The sequence below is a fragment of the Notechis scutatus genome, chromosome 1, assembly GCF_049901735.1.
Source record: "Notechis scutatus isolate UNSWTSFEM ecotype Mainland chromosome 1, rNotScu1.2, whole genome shotgun sequence".
In the NCBI taxonomy this organism is placed as follows: domain Eukaryota; kingdom Metazoa; phylum Chordata; class Lepidosauria; order Squamata; family Elapidae; genus Notechis; species Notechis scutatus.
Window position 1 is genome coordinate 118,090,540 of NC_142009.1, and position 22,838 is coordinate 118,113,377.

The 22,838-nt window shown below is 39.1% G+C and overlaps 1 protein-coding gene across 1 annotated transcript in view; it reads right to left on the reverse strand.

Annotated features, from left to right (window-relative positions):
* SH3BGRL2 (SH3 domain binding glutamate rich protein like 2) overlaps nucleotides 1–22,838 on the reverse strand; it is a 30,032-nt gene that overhangs the window by 5,633 nt on the left and 1,561 nt on the right. Inside the window, exon 2 of the mRNA XM_026665175.2 lies at nucleotides 12,443–12,628. Coding sequence (XP_026520960.1) covers nucleotides 12,443–12,628 — 186 coding nt within the window. The remainder of the gene's footprint in view (nucleotides 1–12,442; nucleotides 12,629–22,838) is intronic.

The window sequence follows — 22,838 nt, forward strand, 5'->3', positions numbered from 1 at the left end:
TATGTGATCGGGCTTAGTTTTTGGGGAGAAAAACAGAGGGGGGGAATTGTGCCTCTGCCTACCAGCATCCATCTGTAGCATCCCATCAGTGTGTGAGAGAATTGAGGGCTGTTTGGAAACTGAAACATGGAAACTGAAACAGTATTTACTGTGTGAGTATTGAGCCTGGGTGTGTCTTAGCTCAACTGTTCTATACTAAAGTTGGTTGCTGCTGTGAAAATAAAACTGAAACTGAAACTCCTCTCCTCTGCTTGTGTTTTGCATTTGGAACAGATTTCTTTTCAGGTGGGGAGGGGGAGTAGAACTCCTTAGCATCAAAGTGTGTTAATAGTAATATACGAAATACTAATTCTCTGATGGTCATTTGGAAAAATGCTTTCTTAGTGAGCACCTAGAAGCCAAGAGGAACATATGTGCCAAATTTCAAGTTTGTAGGTTTTACGGTTCTGGAGATTTTGTGATGATGCGTCAGTGGTATTTCACTTACATAGATAGATAGATTACTTATTAAACATATTTGTAACCTACCCACTATCCTGAGGATCTCACACTTCAGATTACACATGCACAAACAAAAAAGGATCTATTTCAAGGGGAGGGGAGGGTAAATTCATGGGATGTATTTCTGCAATTTTATTTTACCCATAGCAGGATATATAGCTAATTACTTTTTTAAAGCAATGCTTTACTTCTATTATGCCACATCAAGTGGAAGAAAAAGCTTTCCTTGACATCACATTCAAATTCATATGACCCTAATCCTAACCCTAACCATATTGGCATTCCACAGGAAAAAATACTCTTCATACCAGATGCAAAGCCAATATTTTGCATATATTGTATCCGATCACAGCTATTGATTTACATTTTTCACTAACTCATATTGATAGCCAATTGCTCTTGGCTAAGTATATGATGTAACTTCCATCTATCATGGTTTATAAAATACAGTTTATGGCTTCGCATATATGAATTCACTATTTATAGGTAATCCAAGGTATCATTTACATAGCCATGCGTTTGTGTGATGTGTGAACCCAGTCAAAATTAGTTCACTACAGCACATTGCTTTTTTCCTCCAAATGAAATAAGTCTAAGATGGCTCTCCCTGCACGAAAATAACAAGCATCCCAATTTGTTTGTCCATAAGCTTTTTCTCTATTGTGAAAACTATCACAGATTTGTTTTCAGACAAGCTTCTGAAAGTGAACCTCAAGTTTCAAAATGAAAGTTATTCTCCTCCAGTAAGGCTCATCAGGATGAGTACAGTCCAGAGGTGGTATTCAGCAGGTTCTGACCAGTTCTGGAGAACCGGTAGCGGAAATTTTGAGTAGTTTGGAGAACCGGCAAATACCATCTCTAACTGGAGATTTTACAGTATCCTTCCCCTGCCACGCCCACAGAATCAGTAGTAAAAAATTTTTTGAATCCCACCACTGGCTACAGCCCACTAAATAGTCGGTTTCTCTCAGCCAACCCAGCTCACAGGGCTGTTGTTGAATGGGGAAAATAGGAGAAGGAAGGACTAATATGTATGTTTGCCACCTTGAATTATTTATAATCATACAATGACGGGATAAAAATCTAATAAATAAATAAATTATTCTGCCAGTTTCCCATTCTGTCCCATGTTACAGGAAGTGTATAAATTTAATAAATAAAACAAAAATAAATAATCCAAATTAATTGGAGCGATAAGGTTGAAGAAGCACACTTATGCTAAGTTTCTTCTGAATGTCCAGCTTTGTTCTTTACCTCTTGTCCTCAGGCTTTCCCTACTATAATTCAAGATGTAATACTGCATTTACTCCTTCTCACATAAATTAAAGCACTGTCTTAATCATTTAACCACACCCCTTAAAATCTGGTATTATTATAAATAATCTAGTGCATTAATAACATATAATTAAAATAGTTTGTGTATGTTGTTGTTTTTAAAAGGCTTCTTCTTGTACTTTAAAAAAATATATATCCTGAAATGAAGCGGATTAAATTCTCTTATCACTCCATTTTAACAGGAAAAACTTGCACTGAGTGTCTGCTAGAAAAAAAGTTGGATTATAATTCAGTATTATTTGATAGTGATCTTTCCCTCCCTCCCTCCCTCTCTCTCTCTCACACACACACACACAATTCTCTTTCAAGGCCAGAATATTGTACCTAATTCTGACAAAGATTGAGAAAAGTATTTAACATTAAAGTGAATTAAGTATTTAATACAACATTTAATACATGTAATAAAAGTTATTAAATCCACAAGAAAAGAGATAATTCATTCAGGTTCTCAGCCAAAATTATAATTCATACCTGAACCTCTTGCACTTTACTTCTACCATACAAAAAAATCCCAAAACTGAAATCAAACTTGTTCAAGGCCACGTTCTGAACACATCTCGAGGCTGAATAACAATGGTAATCTAGTCCTCACATTACATTAAACTAAATGCAAGAAAAATCATTTGATGGCTTAACTGGTATAAACAAAGCCAAGGACTTAAATCCTTTTGCAGGCTTTATGTTCCTTTTCAGTTTTTATATTATGAATAAGTTCCACTTCCCACATTTTATTTCTGCAACATCCACACTCCACATTTACCATGTCATCCTTCAAGCAAGAATAGTGGAGCCTCTTTGAAGTGATTGGCCCTATTTCTCTTAAGTACTCTAACAAAAAATAGCACCAAAAATAGCACCATATGAATATGTACTATTGTACATAAAAAGGGATCTGATGTGAAGGAGAATACAAAAGGAAGTAAAGAGATGACAGAGGAACAGAGGAAACTCATAGGAGTATATAAAATCAGTTTTTATGTAGGTACCCAAATATTAAAAAATAAATAAAATCCCAGGGTCCTTTTGATTCTATCAACAGCTAAAATGCCAAATAAAATATTTTAAGAGATACACACAGTCCCTACATCAGCGGTCGCTAATCGGTGGACCACAGCCCACTCATGGTCCGCAAGAAATTTTTGGTGGTCCGCAGAGAAATGTCACCCCCAGACCAGCCCCCCAAAGCAATTAATCCAGGCTGCTGGGAACGCAAGGCTGCGCCGCCCACATGGCCCGCGAAACCCTCCCCGCGCTAAGTTGCCTGCTAACTTGCCTGCTAAGTTGCTATTTTTCCTCCCCCCCCCCCCCGACCATCAGCTGTTTGGCTGTGCTGGTACATTTAGATTAGCTAGAAAGCAGGAAATAGTTGGATTTCTTGCTTTCTAGCTAATCTTTAGATCTTTGGCTCTGCTAGCAGAGCCGAACCTCCCTTAGGACTGAAGGTTCTATTAGTCAGTTGCAGACTCAGAAAGCCAATGGCAGAAACACAGATCTCTAAGTGAATCTGTGATTCTGTGAGCAACTCAATCTGCCTGTCTGCTTTGCCTGATTTTGGGTAAAAGTTGCTCTTTTTTTAATAAAAAAATCAATATTTACATACATGGTGTGTTGTGAATTAATTTTGTGAGTTTGCTTGCTAGCAAATTTTATGAGTTTGCTTGCAAGCAAATTTTATGTGATAGACTCAGGTAGCCAATGGCAGAAAGATCTGAATCTGTGATTCTGTAAGCAACTCAATCTGCCTGCCTGCTTTACCTGCTTTTGGGTAAAAGTTGCTCCTTTTTTATAAAAAAATAAATCAACATTTACATAAATATTTATATTTACATACAAGCCATGCCCAACCAGTCACATGACCACCAAGCCATGCCCACAAATTAGGCCGTGCCCAAGAACCAGTTGTTAAGAAATGTGAATCCCATCCCTGCCTCTGTGTGTTTGTGTGTGTGTGTGTGTGTGTGTGTGTGTATGAGAGAGAGAGAGGGAGAGAGGTTAGATCAGATCTCTTTCTCCCTCCAACGTTAGCAAGCCACTGTCAGTCAAAATTCATATTAGTGGTCCTCGGGATTTAAAATTATGAGTTTGGTGGTCCCTGGGGGTGGTCCCTGCCCTAGATTGCCCTGAGTAATCATTTAAAAAATAGGAATGGCTTAATAAAAAATACAGTATAAAAAACACAAATTTAAAAAAGGAAAGATCTGGGAGAAGAGAAAAAAAGGGGAAAAAGCAAAATCGAGGGTGCAGTCAATAAAGACTAAAAAAAAAAAAAGAATAGCTTGCAACTTTCTTCGGTACAGATACAAATATAAAATAGAATGACTTTATAAATAAATTAAATCATAATGTACAATACTTCTGAAATCAATAAAAGAATGTGGTCCATTTTTTTTTCTTTTGGGGACTTGTCCAGGTGAGAATAAAACGGGAGGCCTCTGGAAGGGGGTCAAATTATTATCCAAAGCACCAGAGGAGACCAGGACAAGAAACAATGGTTGGAAACTAATCAAAGAGAGAAGCAACCTGGAATTAAGGAGAAAGTTCCTAACAGTGAGCACAATTAACCAGTGGAACAGCTTGCCTCCAGAAATAGTAGGTGCTCCATCACTGGGGGTTTTTAAGAACAGTCTAGAGTCTAGACAGTCACTTATCTGAAATGGTATAGGTTCTCCTGTTTGAGCAAGGGGCTGAACAAGAGACCTCCAGGGTCCCTTCCAGCTCATTCTATTCTAAGGAGGTGCTGGAAGTTAAAACCCACCCCTCTCCTAGAAAAATGAAATATTTTAGGATATACTAAAAAGGCAGAATATTTCTCCTAAAAGAAAAGTAGAAACTCAGAGAGGCAGAAACTCAGCCCCCACCCCACCCCAGCCCCTTTGTTAATGGGTCATTAAGGCTTGGGCCAGTCTATTCTACATAACAAAGATCTACCTCCTCCAGGCAGAGTCATTCAATTGCCCTTAATTGCATCACCCAGCAAACTTATTGCTGATTCAACCAAATTTAGTACACAGATAACCTACAAAGCTAGCTCTGACAGCAACCAAACAGGATACTCTTCCTGTGCCCCAGGAAGTTCAAAGCCAGAGAGGGTATAAACCCCAGGGAATCTTAGCATCCCTTCCCTTTTTCTTCTCCCAAGAGCTCCAAGGCATGTAATCCTGTCCGCCATTAAACCATCTTTCCAAACAGCCTCCATGTTTCCATTGTCTTTTCCCCCAACTTGGAACTGAACCCAGGATATTTCTTCCAACAGAGGCAAATAGGAAGCAAAGAAACTGCATGTGGCTAGTTGGCCCACCCATCCCTGCCCCAGTGAATGAACTTCTGCTCCATATCAAAACTGATGGCAGCTACTTACCTAAGGAGGTACTTTGGTTGGCTCCTGGCCAGGGAACTGTTGGAATCTAGCAAGACAGTCTAGAGCAGGGGTCTCCAAACTTGGCAACTTTAAGACTTGTGGACTTCAACTCCCAGAATTCTCCAGACAACTATCTACTCCAGGCAACCTTTCTCCACAGTCCCTGCATACTACAATTGACATATTTGAATTCACTTGCCTATAGCAATTACCTTTGTAGATGCTAGCTGTATCTATAACTGTACAAATGATCAAATGATCTGTTCCCTTTATAGAAAATAGGAAACGATGAGAAAAATCGTTTGGCAAATTGTCAGTGTCAAGCACCCTGACTCAGATAATTAACGTGCAAGGGACAATTAAGGCCTGTGAGTTTTTAAAAAAGGACTCTTCTCAGCACTGCTTGCAAGTGTTGACTTTTTCACTAAAAAAAAAAAGCTGTCTAGAATGTTGTAGGTTTTTAAAGAAGGACAATTGCCTGGTTTTTAACCCATTTCCTGCTTCTCTCTATCCACCAACAACCTTATGCCTTGAATAGGAGCTTCCTTGTTGGAAGTGTAAAGAAATCAGAAGGTCTGGCCTTCACTGCTCATATGTAAAAAAATACCTTAGGCTAAATAAAATCTTTTATTCTGTCGCAACTCATGCAGTTAAGCTGTCTTTTATTCAAAACAGCTAGCAATATTTTCCCTCCATAGAAGACATATTTTAAGTTTAACCTTGTAGGAATTTATTTAAGTACACTTTGAATCTTTCTTTGAAAAAATTCCTCATGCATATGATAAGCACCTGCCGTCTTAGGTTTTCCATGTTTATTTCTACAATATATTGTCTACCTTTCTACACAAAGGATGGGCTGTCTTTCTCTGGCAGAGGGCTACACATGGTTTTTTTTAAATTGGGGTAAAAGGTAAAAACACAGTTGGTTAAATATATAAACAAAGGCAGGCCCAGGTGAGAAAAATGAACAGAAAAATTTAAAAATATCCTACAACCAAAAACAGTTAAATATGAATCACTGCAGCAGACTTTTCCCTTTCTTAACAGACACCCCAGTGCTTTTCAGTAATTAGACAAGTCGTTCCAGGGGCATAATTGGGGGACTCTGCGGACTTCGGGGAGATGGGCTCCAGAAAGCATCCAGCCATCAGAGCAGTGGGATTTGAAACCTTTGACCCAGTTAATCCTTTTCTTCTCTCAAATAATGTCATTACCTCCATATCACTATCCCCACAAAACCCAGAGAATTTTACACAAGCGACTCAGCAGCAGCAGTTTCAAACCGGATCCTCAGCTCACAAACAAACAATTTAAAAAATTGATCCATTACCTCCAGGATATGTTCAAATTACCTCAGGCTAAGATCCATTGCCTCAGACCAGAGCTGTCAAACTCCTGGCCTGTGGACTAGATGTGTCACCCACTGGCCACACCCACGCCCGGTTTAGAGAAGGGGGGAAAGTCCCAATACATCATGTGATGCTGCTGTGACGACGTGAGTTTGATACCCTTGCCTTAGACCATTGCTTGCCACTCCTATTGTACAAAATTCAAGGCAGCTCTTAAGGAGCAAAGCAAGTAAGGCAGAAGAAAAGGCGAATCAAGATGCAAGTAGCAAAATGCTAAATACAAGGAAACCAATGGGGGGGGGCACTAATCCACCTGACCACTAGATGGCAGCAAGCAGTTCGCATTTACTGTATCACTTTGGTTTTTAAATCAATTATCTAAATGGACAATTGTAAGAGAAAGAAATGATGGAGGACCCACTTCTACCCTTAAGCTATTGCCTGAGTGGTTAATAGGAGTTTTATTACTACAAACAATTTTCCTCCTAAGGCAAACAAAGATAACTATTGTTTCAGAACAAGTGAAAGAATGGGCAGCTGTTGTTTAATCTTTCCTGCAAATTATCTTTGACTGTTCTTATGTACATCCCACTAACTATCTGAGGCTTCTACCTCTGGGAGCTCTTTCTGCCAACCCCATCTTATTCTGAACAAGGGCATGCATTGTGTATTGTTATGATTGTAAAACACCACCTGCAGCCTATTCAGTTGGCAATCCGCCTCCTATGTAGGATCAGGAGTTTTCCACTGAACTCTGTGTGCAGCTGTAACAAATACACCAAATTAAACTACTCCCACCAAAGCAAATCTTGACAAGTATTTACATGCCCATGTTTTTTTTTTCCTTTCCTGAAAGACAATAATTTGTAAATAAATAACTTGGTTTTCTGATACCTCTACTTCCTCCAGGGTCAATATGCTTCAGAAGTAATGCATTTGCGACTGCATTATTTATTTTATTATTTTATTGGCTGGCCATCTTATCACATTATTTTGCTACCAGTTTAGTTATTATAAGGGCCCTGTAGGCCCTGAACCAAATCTGAGGCTGTGGGGTTCTTGTATTAATCCTAAAAAGACTATTGTTTCTATTAGAAAACCAGGCCAATCATTGTCCATTTAAAGAAATAATTCCAGGAATATAAAGAATATAAATATAAAGAATATGTCTTTCTTTAAAAACAAATATTTCAACTTTATGGCACTAAAAATTAAGCAAGAGTTCAAAAACGTATTTTAGTAAAAAAAAAAAAAATACAATAGTTTTGTCAACATTCACACATGAGGTAATATTGTGTCATTGGTAGCCAGCTGCTGATAGTATTTATCAGAGAAAGTAGCATCCTCAGGATTTCTGCTCAAACACTAGGAAAATCCCCAAAGAGAGCTGTTTCATTTTCTCCAGAACACTTGAGAACATACAGAAAAAGAAACATTAACAGAGAAAAATGTAACATTTTTACAGAAAGCTATTGGGACATTTTTCAAACTAAGTTTCATTATTTATAAAGCACTGCGGTTAAAGGACTGCTTTATTTGGAAAATGTAGCACTTGGTTTCTGTTCAGAAAGACCAAAAATACTTTTATATTTCCTCTGACCTATTTGTCACAAAACCAAAGCTGTCATTTTTATTCTTCAATTTTCAAAGCTCAGATTTTTAATGCAGAATAGCCAAGCTCTTGTAAATGGATTAAAACAGATTATTATGAATTCAGATATGCTAGAATTGTTATGCAAAAACAGGATTGTTATGCATAGTACATAGCTACTGACAGATATATCCAGATGTTGGCTCAGTCCAAATTTCATCTTTTTTATTGCACATCCAACCATGTCTGAATATCCATATCCATACTCACAACATAGATTCACTGAATCAACAGTACTGTTTGGTTAATAATCCAGTGAAGTGTTATTGGCAACTGTTGCACTCACATTAGCAGGCATGATATTCCCCTCTGAAAAAAAAATCTGAAAAGTAGCCAGGGGTGCAGGGGTTGCCTAAGCACCCGCCGCGGTCCGTGCAGCGCCCCGGTGGGAATTAAATTGGCAACGCCCCCTTGAAGCTTTAGCAGAGTAAAGTAATCAAAAGTGATTTTTCAAGGTGAGTCTGCATGATAGTTTTATTGTTTGACAAAAATAAAAAATAAAAAGCACCACGAGAATGCTCTCGGGCAAAGGATTTCACATTTAAAAAATAAAACAAACAAACAAAAACAACAAACAAACCCTGCTTAACAGACAGAAAAACAGCCACAATGCTTCACCTCTAATTGGACTTTCTCTTTGTTCCCTTTCCTTTGATCAGCATTGCTTCTCTATGCTTCTTTCTAGCTAGTTGAGCTGATAGCATAACTTTGAGTCTGGCCTGTCTTTTGGCTACAGTTGTCTTCCTCTTCAGTTCCAGATTGGCTCTCTTTGCTTTTAAATCCAAAACAGCTGGAGGGGACCATGTTGCAGAAATGTGGAGCAGTTGCAACCATCATTTTAATGAAGCATTCTTCTATGAAAGGTGCCATAACATTTTGCTGGTTTTTTAAGGTGCCACAAACTTAGGTGCCACACATGTTAAAGTGGGAAGCTCAGGCAGTGCAATGTGCCTTATCTTTTATGGTGGTGGGTTGGGGGCTGCAACTATTATTTGACCTTTAAAGTCACAGAAGAGGAAGTAATATCAACGTTAAGTCTTGTTGGCCAAATCTTCGCTACAGGTATCCCACACAGCTACACAAAGAGCAGTGAAATCCAACTTCCTAAAGAGAAACCGCCTTCCCTCTGCCTTACAAGCCCGATCCCGGAGCCTTTTCCTTCTGACCTTACCCTCCTCCCCAAATCTAACCATCCCCCCCACACACCGCCAACAGGACCCGGGAGGCACCGGATCCTAATTATCAATGGCGGGAAGGGAGTAAAAAAAGAAAGGGAAAAAAATTCAGAATTGTTAATCAAGGGAGCTCCGGTTCCAGTCGCCGCTCCAAGCTCTCTCTCTTTTTTTTCCCCTCCGCGCAACTTCCCGCAGGGGAATTTTCTGGCAAATGAACATTGCTTTCGCTCTCCGGAGGGAGCTGCAGCCGTCTGGCTCTTTCCACACCTCCGCATCCCCGGGAAACCTCTCCCCCCCGCCCCATGCCACCCCCGTCTTCTTCCCTTCTTCCGCCTTCCCCTGCCTCGCAAGGTAGGTAGCCAAGCCGCTGTTCGGCTCGTCCGCTTGCCCAGCCAGCCAGCCCACCCGCCCGCTGCAGGGATGATTTCCCACCATGGGAATCGGCTACCTCTCCAGTTCAACTCCCTCCCAACAATTCGGCCATGCATTTTATTTTTATCTTTTTCTTTCTTTTTTTGCATGCGTTGAGAAACACAACTTCCTTCTCCCACCCACCCAAAAGAAGATCATGACAGTGGGAGGCAGGAGTCACTCTCTCCCTTGCAAGCCCCCCAGCGCCCGGGGCTGGCGAAAAAAGCAAGAGCCGTTCTTACGATCTCTCTCTCTCCCTCCCTCCCTCTCTAACTCTCTCTCTCTCTCTTTCTCTCTTACTGGAATACAGTCAAGCCCTTTCCAGCACGCGCGATCCGCCGCCATCGCTTTGCACCTTGCAAATGCAAAAACCATGGAGGGCTCCGGGATTTTGTTTTTTTGTTTTTGCAAAGAGCAGCGTGAGCAAAGAAGAGCAGCCAGCCAGAAACCTGCTACCGGTAGTCCAAACTAACAGCGCTGCTGTTCAGAAAAGGAAAAAAACGGAATTCCGATTTTAGTTGGAAGAATATCATGTATGCATTAGTCACAAAAGTGCAACCCCTACACACACATGAATACACACAGTAACACTACTATTAACACTATTTCATTATGCTGTGATTTTAATGATTTTTTTCAGTGCTAAGTAGGCATTCTATTAATGAATAATTTATAATAGTTCTTTTAAATGTTCATGATAGGCCCTTTCATCCTTAAAACCCTTAAATTTATTTATTTACCTTGCTCATAAATATGAAATGGCTTCCTAACAAATTAATGGAGCTTTTTTCCATTATTTGGGTAACTCCTTCACATTGCAATTCAGCCTCCTTTCAGTCTGAAGTGGAAAGAGCATTTTATTTATTCCAATATAAACAATAGGGCTCAATTGCTAAAAATATTAACAGGTATACATAAGGGCTTTTAAGTGCTAATTCATCAACCTGCAAACCGGTTTTGGGTGAGCCCATACAAGAGCAATGGCACTTCAAGACCATATCTTTGGAAAAATAATGTTAGGAATTCAACATAAAAGTGAAAGAACAACATATTTTTCTTATCTGCAAAAGATGAAATGTTACTGTTTGCAATGTGTTTATTCCCAACCAAAGAATGAATTGATTCAAACCACTAGATTATGCTATTTAATTTAGGTGGTACACTGGGCAAAAGCAATCTCTTCAAATCAACTTACTAGATCTTATTACACAGTCCAACCAGGAGGTAGAAAGGGACAGGAGGGCAAGAAAGACAGAGCCTTAACTTGTATATCTGGTGATTTCAGATCACATAAGGTTCTTAATCATACCCGTGTTCCCCCCAAAATAAAAAGATGCATTAGAGCTTATTTTTCAGTTAGGTCTTATTTTGGGGGGAGATATGGTACTAAATGCGTCCATCTGGCTAGCGATCTTAACTGGGGCTTATTTTGGGGGTACAGCTTATATTACAAGCATCCTGAAAAAATTATTCTAGGGCTTATTTTCCAATTGGGTCTTATTTTCAGGGAAACATGCTATCTCATGGATTCGTAATCTAATTTAAAAAACTCTCAGCAGCAACAACATATCCATTCTTCTGGCAGAAGTAATCATTTTCTTCCCTGGCAGTCTACTATTTAACATAAAAGAGTCAGAAAGAGAAAGAGAGAGAGGGGGGCGGAAATGTGTAAAAAAGAAAAGAAAAGGCAATTGGCCAAGAAAGCAACTGAGAACCCTGTCCCCATATGATTCCCGCTCTTCTAATTTCAGCTTCATGTAGCTTTAGTCTATGGCCTCCCAAAAGTTAAAGAGAAAATTAGGCCCTAACAGAAGAAAAGAGTTTGACCTCCCATGCTTAAGTAATTCTGCCATGAATCCTGTCTTTGTGCTTCTAGTTTCATGGGCTAAAGGGATGCTTGCAGCTTTTACATTAATAATTAGGAGGAAGCCAAAATCTCAAATAAAATCTTTATTGTGGTCACTGACCAGCATAGACAGAACCAGCAAACTTTCTCCCATCATTACTGGAAAGAAGAGACAAAAACAGACATCCTTTCATAATTCCTTGGGAGATGTTACTTGAGCAACCTGGCTCATGCGTAATCAATCAACCTATTTCCAAACTATCTGAATCACTGTTCTAACTTATGAAGAGTTAGAACTGGGTAAAATCAAACAGAAAATTCCCTAATAAGATGAAACCTGACTCAGCAAAAATTTTATACTGATCTACTGGTGAACACATTACTTTTCATAATGAATCTGATGAAGACATATGATTGGGAATTGCCCTGTCTTTATTTATATGGAGAGTAGATGTTTGACATATTATGTGAGCAAGAAACAATGGGAATGTATATATTCGGGTACAATCAAAATTTCTTAGAGATGTCTGTTTTAAAGAAACAGACATGCTTCTCTTTCCTGTTGGTTTCCACCAAGCAAGGGCTTTTTAAATTTCATGTAAGGCTAGAAATATGTCAGAGACAGAAAACCCATCACTAAATGTTTCATTATTCCATAATTCCTTAGCATAATCCAAATTCCTTCAGAGCACACTGGAGGGGATTTAATCACCATGATGCCATCCATATTCATGTTATCTGGACATTGTCCAATACATTTCTTGTTTTTCTTCTGTAACAAAATGGAGAAACCACAAACTTTTGAAAGTTACTTACTCCACAGTACTCATCATTGCTGAAGATCTGGGGAGGCAATGGGTTGCCTTGTGCAGGCAGTTTGTCTTGAGGAATATTTTTATACATCCACCGCCTTTGCTCCTCTGACATGGTGATATCCACTTGTTCAAAGTCAATCTTGTTGGCTTCCAGAAATCGCACAATGTCTTGTTGCCTCTTCTTTATCTGGAAAAAAGGCAGAACTAAGAGATGGTCACTTGTTGCCCAGGCCAACTGTGCAAGTAAATCATGGCAAAGTTTCTATTGTATGCAAACCAATCTATAATGGGTTTTCAGTCAGCAATAATGTAGATATTGTCTTTTCTTGATCAGAAAATTTTTAATTTACCCATCTGAACAAGTTCCATCATCTTCACCAACCATTCCTCCATTGTGCATAGTACAAAACTTTTGTATCTTTTTGCATACAATAATCTCACTGAAGTTATTATGCACAGAAATGAAATGTTTTGCAACTGTCCATACATTTAAAAAAGAAAATCCTCTGGTCTCAATTGCATATTAATAAACCTAATAGACACTGAAGCCATTTCTCCAGCACATAATTTTCTTAGTGGGACTAAATAGATAGTGGGACTATCCAGTGGACTAAACAACAACGCCTATTATGAAAGCTTTACTAAGGACCTCCAAAAGAAGGGGGAGGGGTTCAGTAGCACTTTTGCTATAGCAACCGCTTCAATATGAACATCTCAGGAGAGGGTGTTGATTTCCCAGGGCAGATGTTCAAAGGTACTACAGAGGCTACTTGGGAAGATGTATTACAATATGCTCTACAGTTTGTTTTTAAAAAGCAACTGATGAGACTAATTTGCTAACTGAAGGACAGTGTGTGCAGCTGACACACATAATCCAGAGAAATTGTTCATCTTTGAAACAAGGATCTCACCAAAAAGCTCAATGTCTGGAGCAAGGGTCTCCAACCTTGGCAAATTTAAGACTTGTGGACTTCAACTCCCAGAATTCCTAAGCTAACATGACTGAAGGGGGAATTCTGGGAGTTGAAGTCCACAAGTCTTAAAGCTATCAAGGTTGAAGACCCCGGTCTGGAGGACATAACTCAATTCTAGGTGGTCAAACTGATCGCACCATTCCTGCTTCTTCAGGAAGAGGAAGGAGGATCTTCTGTGGCTATTTTAACCCTTCATACAAGGGCTTCCTTGCCCTTGGCTTGACAAAAAGCACTTTTCTTTTTACAATTCATAAAGAATATGCTTTCAGATGACTGACAGGAAGGAACAATGTTGTTGAAGTGAACAACATCAGTTCCAGTCAACAAGAGTTAGGAACAATGAAGTCTAATAACATCTGGAAGGCCACATTTCATTGGCTCTGCTCCCCCTTCCATTGAAATGGCTAGTAAGACACAAAGTGATGATTAAGAGATTCATGAAAAACAATTTAAAAATATGCCGTATAGACTCATGGATAAGCCGAAAATTTTAGGTTCCAAAAATAACTCTGAAAGATTAAGTTTGACTTATCTGTGACTTTATAGGGTACACCTTCAATCCAAAGAGCTTTACATGCAAATTAAGTAAATATGCTAAAGTAGCACATTTTATTAATTTCTGAGTAAACAAAGCAAAAAATAAATAAACACAAGACTCCTTATTTATGTAAAGAAACATATTATTTTTTCATTACTAGCAACTAATTATTGGTAAACATTAGTTTGTAATGCTACAGGGGTTTAGATCCAGCTCAACTGTCTCAAAAATACAGTAAAGAAGAAAATGCCTTTCTCAATTCTCATTATTTTATCAGACTGTATCCAGAATGTGTTGTTTGATTATTTCAAATTATTCATTTTATTAAACATTCTACTTTTTCAAGATAACATATTATAGCAAAACAAATGGGTTTTTTTCATGACTAACTTTGCGATTCTACCCAATGAACTTTGTGCAATCCAGAAAATTTGCAGAGAGGAAAACTTTTTGTTGTATGGGTTTCATTTCATTGTACTAACAAGTGAAAAAAAAAGAGATCATATTATTTTACACATATTCCAAAATTGTCGGAATAATGGGAGGTGGAATCCTGCATATGGTTTCCCCTATACTAGGACAAAACAATCCTTCAAAACAGATGCTTTAGAAAAGATTGGAATGCATACAAAGCACATCATATTGAACCAATCAAACCATCGTATCTTTTCAGTGAGAACAAATAACCAGTGGAACAGCTTGCCTTCAGATGTTGTGGGTGCTTCATCACTGGACAGCCACCTGTCTGAAATGGTATAGGGCCGTGACGGCAAACCTATGGCACACATGCCACAAGTGGCATGCACAGCCATTTGTGCTGGCATGCGAGCTGCAGGCAAACTTACCTCACTGCGCATGCATGCGCCTCACAGCTAATTTTTTTTGGTTGGTTTGAGGCCTTTTTCGGCCTCCCAGAGGCTTAGAAAAAGCCTCTGCAAGGCTTTTCAGGATGAATTATAGGCCCGTTTCATCACTTCCTGTAATACCAGAAGTGACAAAACGGGCCTATAATTTGGCCTGAAAAGCCTTGCAGAGGCTTTTTCCAAGGTTCTGGGAAGCCGAAAAAGGCCTCAAACCAGCTGAAAAACCAGCTGTGAGGCGCAGAGCAGATAAGAGGGTGGAGTGGGGGGAATTGTGCATGCATGCGCAGGAGGTGTGAGGAGGGGGGCACACATTGCATTCTGGGTGCTGGCACGTGAGTGCGTGTGTACTGGCAATTTTTGGCACAGGAGCCCAAAAAGGTTAGCTACCACTGGTATAGGGTGTCTTGCTTGAGCAGGGGATTGGACTAGAAGACTTCCAAAGTCCCTTCCAACTCTATTCTGATTGATTGACTGTTCTTTTGGCCCAGCTGTTCAATTAATCCTGACTATTTCCACAGGCACATACATTCACAGGGACTTTGTTTACTGTATCCCAATACAAAGCAAAATAGCTATAAATGCACATGGAGGCAGAGACTGCCAGGAGCAACCTCTGAAAAACCACCCAAGGCTGAAAGGAGGAACAGCTGCTTTAAGTGCTTAAAAAGAAGGGCACCCTCTAATGTTCTAAATCATCCTTTCAAATAATTTGCAGGTCTCTGTAGATTAATGGTGCTGAGAAAACTGGGGGATGCAAAAGAACTAAAAAGAAAAGGTGGTCATTAATCTGTCAAAACCAGGTGATGGTGCACTTACCACAAGGCAACATCACTGCACTGTATATTTCACAAAACCATTCTAAATGCTAGCAGTTTATGGACAGCTTAGGAATACTTTGTTGATGACAAGGTAACAAGTTGTAACCTGATTGACAAACAGTTCTAGGGATATTTAATAGAGGGTTAGAGAACTGAATACACAAAAGAAGGCAGTATCCAGACCAATTAGACATATTCTAACTCAGGGATCTTCAAACTTGACAGCTTTTAGACTTGTGGGCTTCAACTCCCAGAATTCTTTCTCCAGTCATGTTAGCTCAAGAATTCTGGGAGTTGAACTCCACAAGTCTTAAACTTGCCAAGTTTGAAGACCCTTGTTCTAACCACATGTAGCACTATGCCAACATAGTTTGTTTTAATTATTTTTTTTTCCATAAGTCACAATGACTGAGGTTATATATAAGATACAACCCTAAATCATGATTTGTAAATCACACTATAAAATTTGCAAAATGTGTGAAGCTGGAACTAAAGAAATCACATTTTGCTGTTCAGTATTCTATGAATCTAGAAATTAAGCTGAATAAGGCAGCCAAGCACCTGAGACTTGCAAACTTAGCTAGCCTGTTTGCACAAATTTTATTTTTATATATGCTTAACGGTATAAATTTTTTACCTTAAAACCCTCAGTTCAAGATTTCTGATATGTAAGATTGAAAGACGGTATTTACTTTTGCTTTAAAACTGCACATCTGACTGCATGCTCTATAGATTAATGGACTGCATGCACAGCATACTTTAGTAAAATTTATGGAGCTACTGAAAACAACTATTTTCTGTTGGCATCTTGCATTCTTCTTTAAAAATAATTAGCTCAGCAAACGGTAGAAGGCACAGAACAGAATTTCTGCATGCTGCTCTTTTTTTAAAAAAATAGCTAAATCTGGAGCGAGATCAGCAGATGGATGACAAGAGTTGGATAAACAAACACCAATATTATTTAAAATGACTCAAAACGTAAATCAGCCAGTCAGGGATTGAGAAAATAAGACCAAAAACATGACAGCTGTTGCTCAACAGAGGTGTCTTGAATTCTGGCTTAGAATTTTGAAATATTCTTTGATTTAAGTCAAGCGTATCTGAATTACAGGAAAAGGATTAAGAATGCTTTTGTGGAACAGCATATTTATGCTGTGTGATCAGAAACCAGGAAAAAATATTCAAAATATATAGTTTTCTATACTGAATATTTTGTAAACCACACAATCTGATCAAATCTCTGTATCATATTTCAACAAACTGAGAGCCAGTCTAGTATTAGTTAAGATGCTGGGTTGGGAACCAAGAGATTGAATTCTATGCCTCTATTAGGCATAAAAGCCAGCTAGGTGACTGACTGACAGACTCTCTCTTTCAGCCCAACCCACCTCAGAGAGTTGTTGTTGCGGGGGAAATAGGAGGTAGGATTATTAGGTAGGTTTTCTAGGGTCCTTAAAAATATTTCTCTTCTAAACATATATATGACCCGATTGTTTCTGATGCTACAAATTGTACTATATCTGTTCCCATCTTCTCAATGAATGGCAGTATGTAATGAAATCATCTACATATAGAGAAAAACCTTAAGTGATTAGAAACCAGAGTAAAGTCTTCACACAAGATGTACCTATATATCAGTGATCCCCAACCTTTCTTATGCCGCGGCCCGGTATCCCCAACCTTTTTTATGGCGCGGCCCGGTACCGGCATTAGCTGGGCGCCGCCATCTTTTTTTGATGAAAAGTGCTTCCGATGAGCTTTTCGGGTAGAAAGCTCACCGGAAGCACTTTTTCATCAAAAAGATGGCGATGTAGCTTCGGTGAGCTTTTCGGGTAGAAATGGCTTTCTACCCGAAAAGCTCACGAAGCGCTACCGCCATCTTTTTGATGAAAAAGTGCTTCCGGTGAGCTTTCTACCCGGAAAAGCTCACTGGAAGCACTTTTTCATCAAAAAGATGGCGGCGCCTAGCAAACCAGCGCCCGGTAGGACTTGTTCCACGGACGTACCGGTCCGCGGACCGGTGATTGGGGACCCCTGCTATATATTACTCACACAAGATATATCTATGTATTACTAAAGCTCTTGTTGTCAAGACCTTTAATTGGGTGAAATGGTGCATCCTAGGGCAATAATTTTTGAACCAAGGTACTTCAAATGGGTTTACAGAATGTCTCCAAAATCTGGGGGCCATGACTTCTGAGGGATTAAATTTGGGGAGATTGTGGCTGCCTCTGTGCTGCTGGTTGCTATTGCGCTGCTGCTGTGGTTGTGTAATCTTCATTTTCAACATTCTGTGACAGTTTCCCTCATTTTCTCCACCAACCAGGGGAGGGGAGGGGAGGGGAAGATTTCTAATTCGCGTGATCTTTCTTTCCCTCTCTCTGTAAGTATGTGTGTATGTGTGTGTGTGTGTGTGTGTGTGTGTGTGTGTATATATATATATATATATATATATATATATATATATATATATATATATATATATATATATATGTATGTATGTATGTATATATGTATATATATGTATATGTATATGTATATGTATATGTATATGTATATGTATATGTATATGTATATTATATGTATATGTATATGTATATAGGGGATAGATTGCCTAATTTTATACAAAAATGTCTCATCCTACACATTGTTCATTCTGAAGAGTGCGCTACATTCAATATAATAAGGTAGCAATTGAAATCAAGGATGAAAGACTTGAGATTAAAGTCCTGCATTTTGCTAGTAGTATCAGAGTTTTTTACTCCTAAAAATACTTAAGTTACTGGTACTTCCTATCATTTATTAAAAATGAATTTCTGCTGTAATCCTCAATTCACTTATGTGGAAGAAAGATCCCTGATAATGTAGAGTATTTCTAAAAAAATTTTAAAAAATCCCAAAGGGCAACCATATTAATCCACAGAAGGAAAACATATATTTTGTAGCCTATTACATATTTTAAAATATGGTAGAAACATTCACAGACCTAGAGTCCATTCTATCAGATGTGCAAAAATAAGCTATAATAAAGGGCTTTCAAATTAATTTAAAAGCCTTGGTTTTACTCAGTAAACATAGCACCTCACCTTTGTTATAAAATGCAAAGGAAATTCTACAAGCCTGACATGTTCATATATTATCCATAACAACATTGTACTGGAGTAATAATAAAGAAATGGAGATTAAGGGAAACAGAGCCCTTCTGTTAAGTGAACTCTCAATTCAGTAATTTCAAATGTTTGTTGAGGAAGCATAGCTTATTTTTTATACAGTACAAATGATCACAATATTTTATCACGTTAATTCTGAGAATTGTTTCACTTCTATCTTGAGGAATATATAGTGTTACCTCACTAGTCATTTTTAATTGGTTCTAGAAGGCATGACGAGTATGGAACAATTTTTTACCATTAGGAATAATATACAGGTAGTCTTTGACTTACAACAGTTCGCTTAGTGACTGTTCAAAGTTACAATGGCACTAAAAGAAGTAACTTATGACCGTTTTTCACTTATGACCACTGCAGCATCTCCATGATCACGTGATCTACATTAGGATGCTTGACAACTGACCCATATTTATGAGTTGCAGTGTCCAAGGGACACGTGATCAATCCCCTTTTGTAACCTTCTGACTAGCAAAGTCAATGGGGAAACCAGATTTACTTAACAACCGTGTTACTAACTGAACAACTACAGTGAATCACCTAACAAGTGTGGCAAGAAAGGGTGTAAAATGGGACAAAACTCACTTTACAATTTTCTCACTTAGCAACATAAAGTTTGGGCTCAATTGTGGTTGTACGTTGAGGACTACCTGTAGTGAATCACAAGGCAGCCATCATCAATAAGTTCTAGCTTGTGAATTGAGTATCAAACAAATGATGAGTACTGGGACAAAATTTTCATATCAAAATGCACTGAGTTCCAAATTCAACGAGTTGCGAAGTAGTTGAATATTAAGGTACCATTTGGATAGGTAGTAGGGAAGAGACTTTTGTTGTATTCCATAGCACATATACTTTGGGATCCTTCAAGTCTCCACTTTTTAACAGCAATGCACTGTCATCAAGGGCATGAAGTGTCTTCTACCTGCATGCCATACCGGCTCTCTTTGCTATCTGAATCAAATGAGGGTTTAACAAATAGGTGAATGTTGAAAGGGCAATAAACCTCAGTCCAACTCTGCCATTGAAATTTAAGCAAGCACCTGCTCACTTGCTTTTGTGGCCAGTTCCAAACTCTTTTATTTAACTTTCAAACACTGGGACAGTTTGGGTGCCAAATATATGAACATTTTCCCAGACTGGCTTACACTTTAAGTTCCAAAGAGGAGGCTCTTCTCAAAATCTCTTGCATTTAATAACAAATAAGGTGATATGACATTGCCTTTATGAAAAACTGTCCCCATAGCAGTAATTGAGGTCAGCTTCAGTCTCATTTTGTTCCAGATGAAAACCGACTTATTAGTTGGCAAGTTGAATCTAATCTAATCTGTATTTGGTTCTCCTTGGATATCTTTTTATTACTATATTGATTACATGTTGGAATAATAGCCATTATTGATGTGTTAACAAAGAAAGTTCTTGCTTATGTTACATATTTACCAAGTCCCTTTTGTACAGGGCCAGTGGTGCATGCAAAACACAATTTGTCCAGGTACAGATTTTGCATGTTCTTCATATAATTGCTGGTTTGGTATGCTTGCTCCTCAATAATACAAATAATACAAAATTATTTATACATGGTGCAAAACACAATGGCTAGGTTCATACAACATGATGCTAAGTTAAAATTAAGCAAACTGCATAATGTGTGAATCTAGCTTTTCCTGGGAAGGGGGAAAATAGCAGAGGTAGATGGGGTTAGCTCAGATGTCAATATTATAATAACAGCCTTCCCCCTCCTGCTTACCAAATTGAAAAACCCTGTAGTAAAGGAAATTGCAAGCAAGAAATGACTTTTTTTGCAACAGGATTATTAAGAAAGAGTATATAAAAGACAGAAAATTGAAATCTACTCTTCATTATTTTGTGACAGCTTTGCTTCTATTGATGGAGTACTTTATGTGCACAGTATTCCATCATTTGTGCTTTAGCTAAAGGGAAGAGCAGAATGGTGTAGTCTGATACTACGCATGATGTTATAGGCAGTGGTCTATATCAAGGTTCCCCAATCCCCCAGGCGCTGGCCCACTACTGGGCTGCAACCTGTTTGGAACCAGACCACCACCAGACCGCAACCTGTTTGGAACCAGCAGTGGGCGAGCATACATGCAAAGATCCATTTGTGAAAGCGGACACATGCCTCGCCGCTTGTACAAATGCACAAAATATGCATGCTCACGTGGGCACCTGCCACTCACATGGAACCCTCCACTCTCCCTGCCAGTCTGGCAAGCTGGAAAGGTTGGGAACTGCTGGTCTACATTATGGTTGTTGCACTATTACTACTGCAGAATTGCCAATAGCACTTCTCAGACCTATTGATTATTGAGAAAGGAACAGTAGTGGTGAAAGTGCTTATGGCCACACCACTTTCCAGTGTACTGACTAGAAAAAATCTAGCACTGTGATGGCGAACCTATGGCACATGTGTCACAGGTGCCACGCAGAGCCATTTTTGCAGGCACATGAGCCCCAGCCAAACTTACCTGCACTGCGCATGTGTGCACCTCCCAGCTGATTTCCAGCCTGTTTGAGGCTGTTTTCGCCTTCCCAGAGGCTTGAGGGAAGCCTCTGCAGCCTCGGGAGGCTGAAAAATGGGCCTTCCGGAAATACCGGAAGTGCCGAAACGGACCCGTTTTGACTCCCGAGGCTGCAGAAGCTTCCCTCGAGCCTCCGCGAGGGCGAAAACGGACTCCCCCGAGCTCCAGAGGCCCTCTCGAGGCTGCAGAGGTTTCCCTTGAGCCTCCGGGAAGGCAAAAACAGCCTCAAACGGGCCAAAAATCAGCTTGGAGGCACACGCATGCGCAGGTAAGGGGGCGCATGTGCAGGGGGGCGGGGCACATTGCATTGTGGGTGCCAGCACATGCACTTTCGGTACACAACAAAAAGGTTCGCCATCAGTGCCCTAGCATTAAGTTTGTTAGATATCCACGTCCTTTTGCTTTGAATTATTTGCTTATTTTAGTTCAAGCATTCAATTACAGATATGGCACCCAGGAAATGAGTAATAAACTTTAAGGGAAGGAAGGATTTCCTGAATTTCCCAAGGCAAATAGGCAGAGAGCCAAAGATAAATAGTGCAACTTGATGTATGCCTGCTCAAATATAAGTTCTGCTAAGCCTAGTGAGTAGAAAATCCCAGGTTTTTTATTTGAGACAGGGACGGCTTTCTTGGTTATTTTAATCATTGTTTTGAAATATGTGACACAGATTAAACATGTTGATGATGTATTACTATAAACCACTTGCTAAAAATAGACCGACAGTTCTACTACGATAGAGGCTTTTATTGTGAATGTTCAGTGACTGCTCATTATACAGGTTCTAAAAACATCTAATAATTACTCAGCAGGCTCCTGAGATGGATAAATACTCATTATTGGCTGATGCAGCTACCTAGCATGATACATACTTGTGCCAAACCACACTGTACTTCAGCATTTATTACATGAATGGACACAATGCAAATTATCACACACAGCTATCAGATCTATCAGAAACTTCAGAGTCCATAGAGGCAGCATAAGTGTGTTTTACAGAAGGCAAAGTTCAATATCCCAAACACTGAAGGAAAAGCAGTTATGGGTGTAGAAAATCTCCTTCAATGACTTTCATAAAAAGCCCATGCAGGTCCATATTTATGCTTACTTTGACAAGAATATGTAATTCAAACAGAGTTCTCTAGATAGCAAAGTTAGTTACAGCAGCAGAAAGTCCAGGGATTATAAACTACCTGTACAATATGACTAAGAGCCTTTTCGAACTTGGTGCTTTTCAAACTGCACAACACCTGCAGGAAGGTCAGAGATGGCTATCTCTGTTATTACAGCAAACTTCAAAGGGTTAATGGGGATTCCCTTTGTTTACATTATCATATAAAGAGACACCAATCCTACATTCTTTGAGGACAATCCTTACAGTGCCAAAATATAACTGTGTCTGTGCAAAAGGGAAATATCTAAAGACTAAAAGTATCTTGAGAGAAACAGGACTGAGAAAAAAACATATTAGAGGGGACCACTCCCCCAATTTTTTTT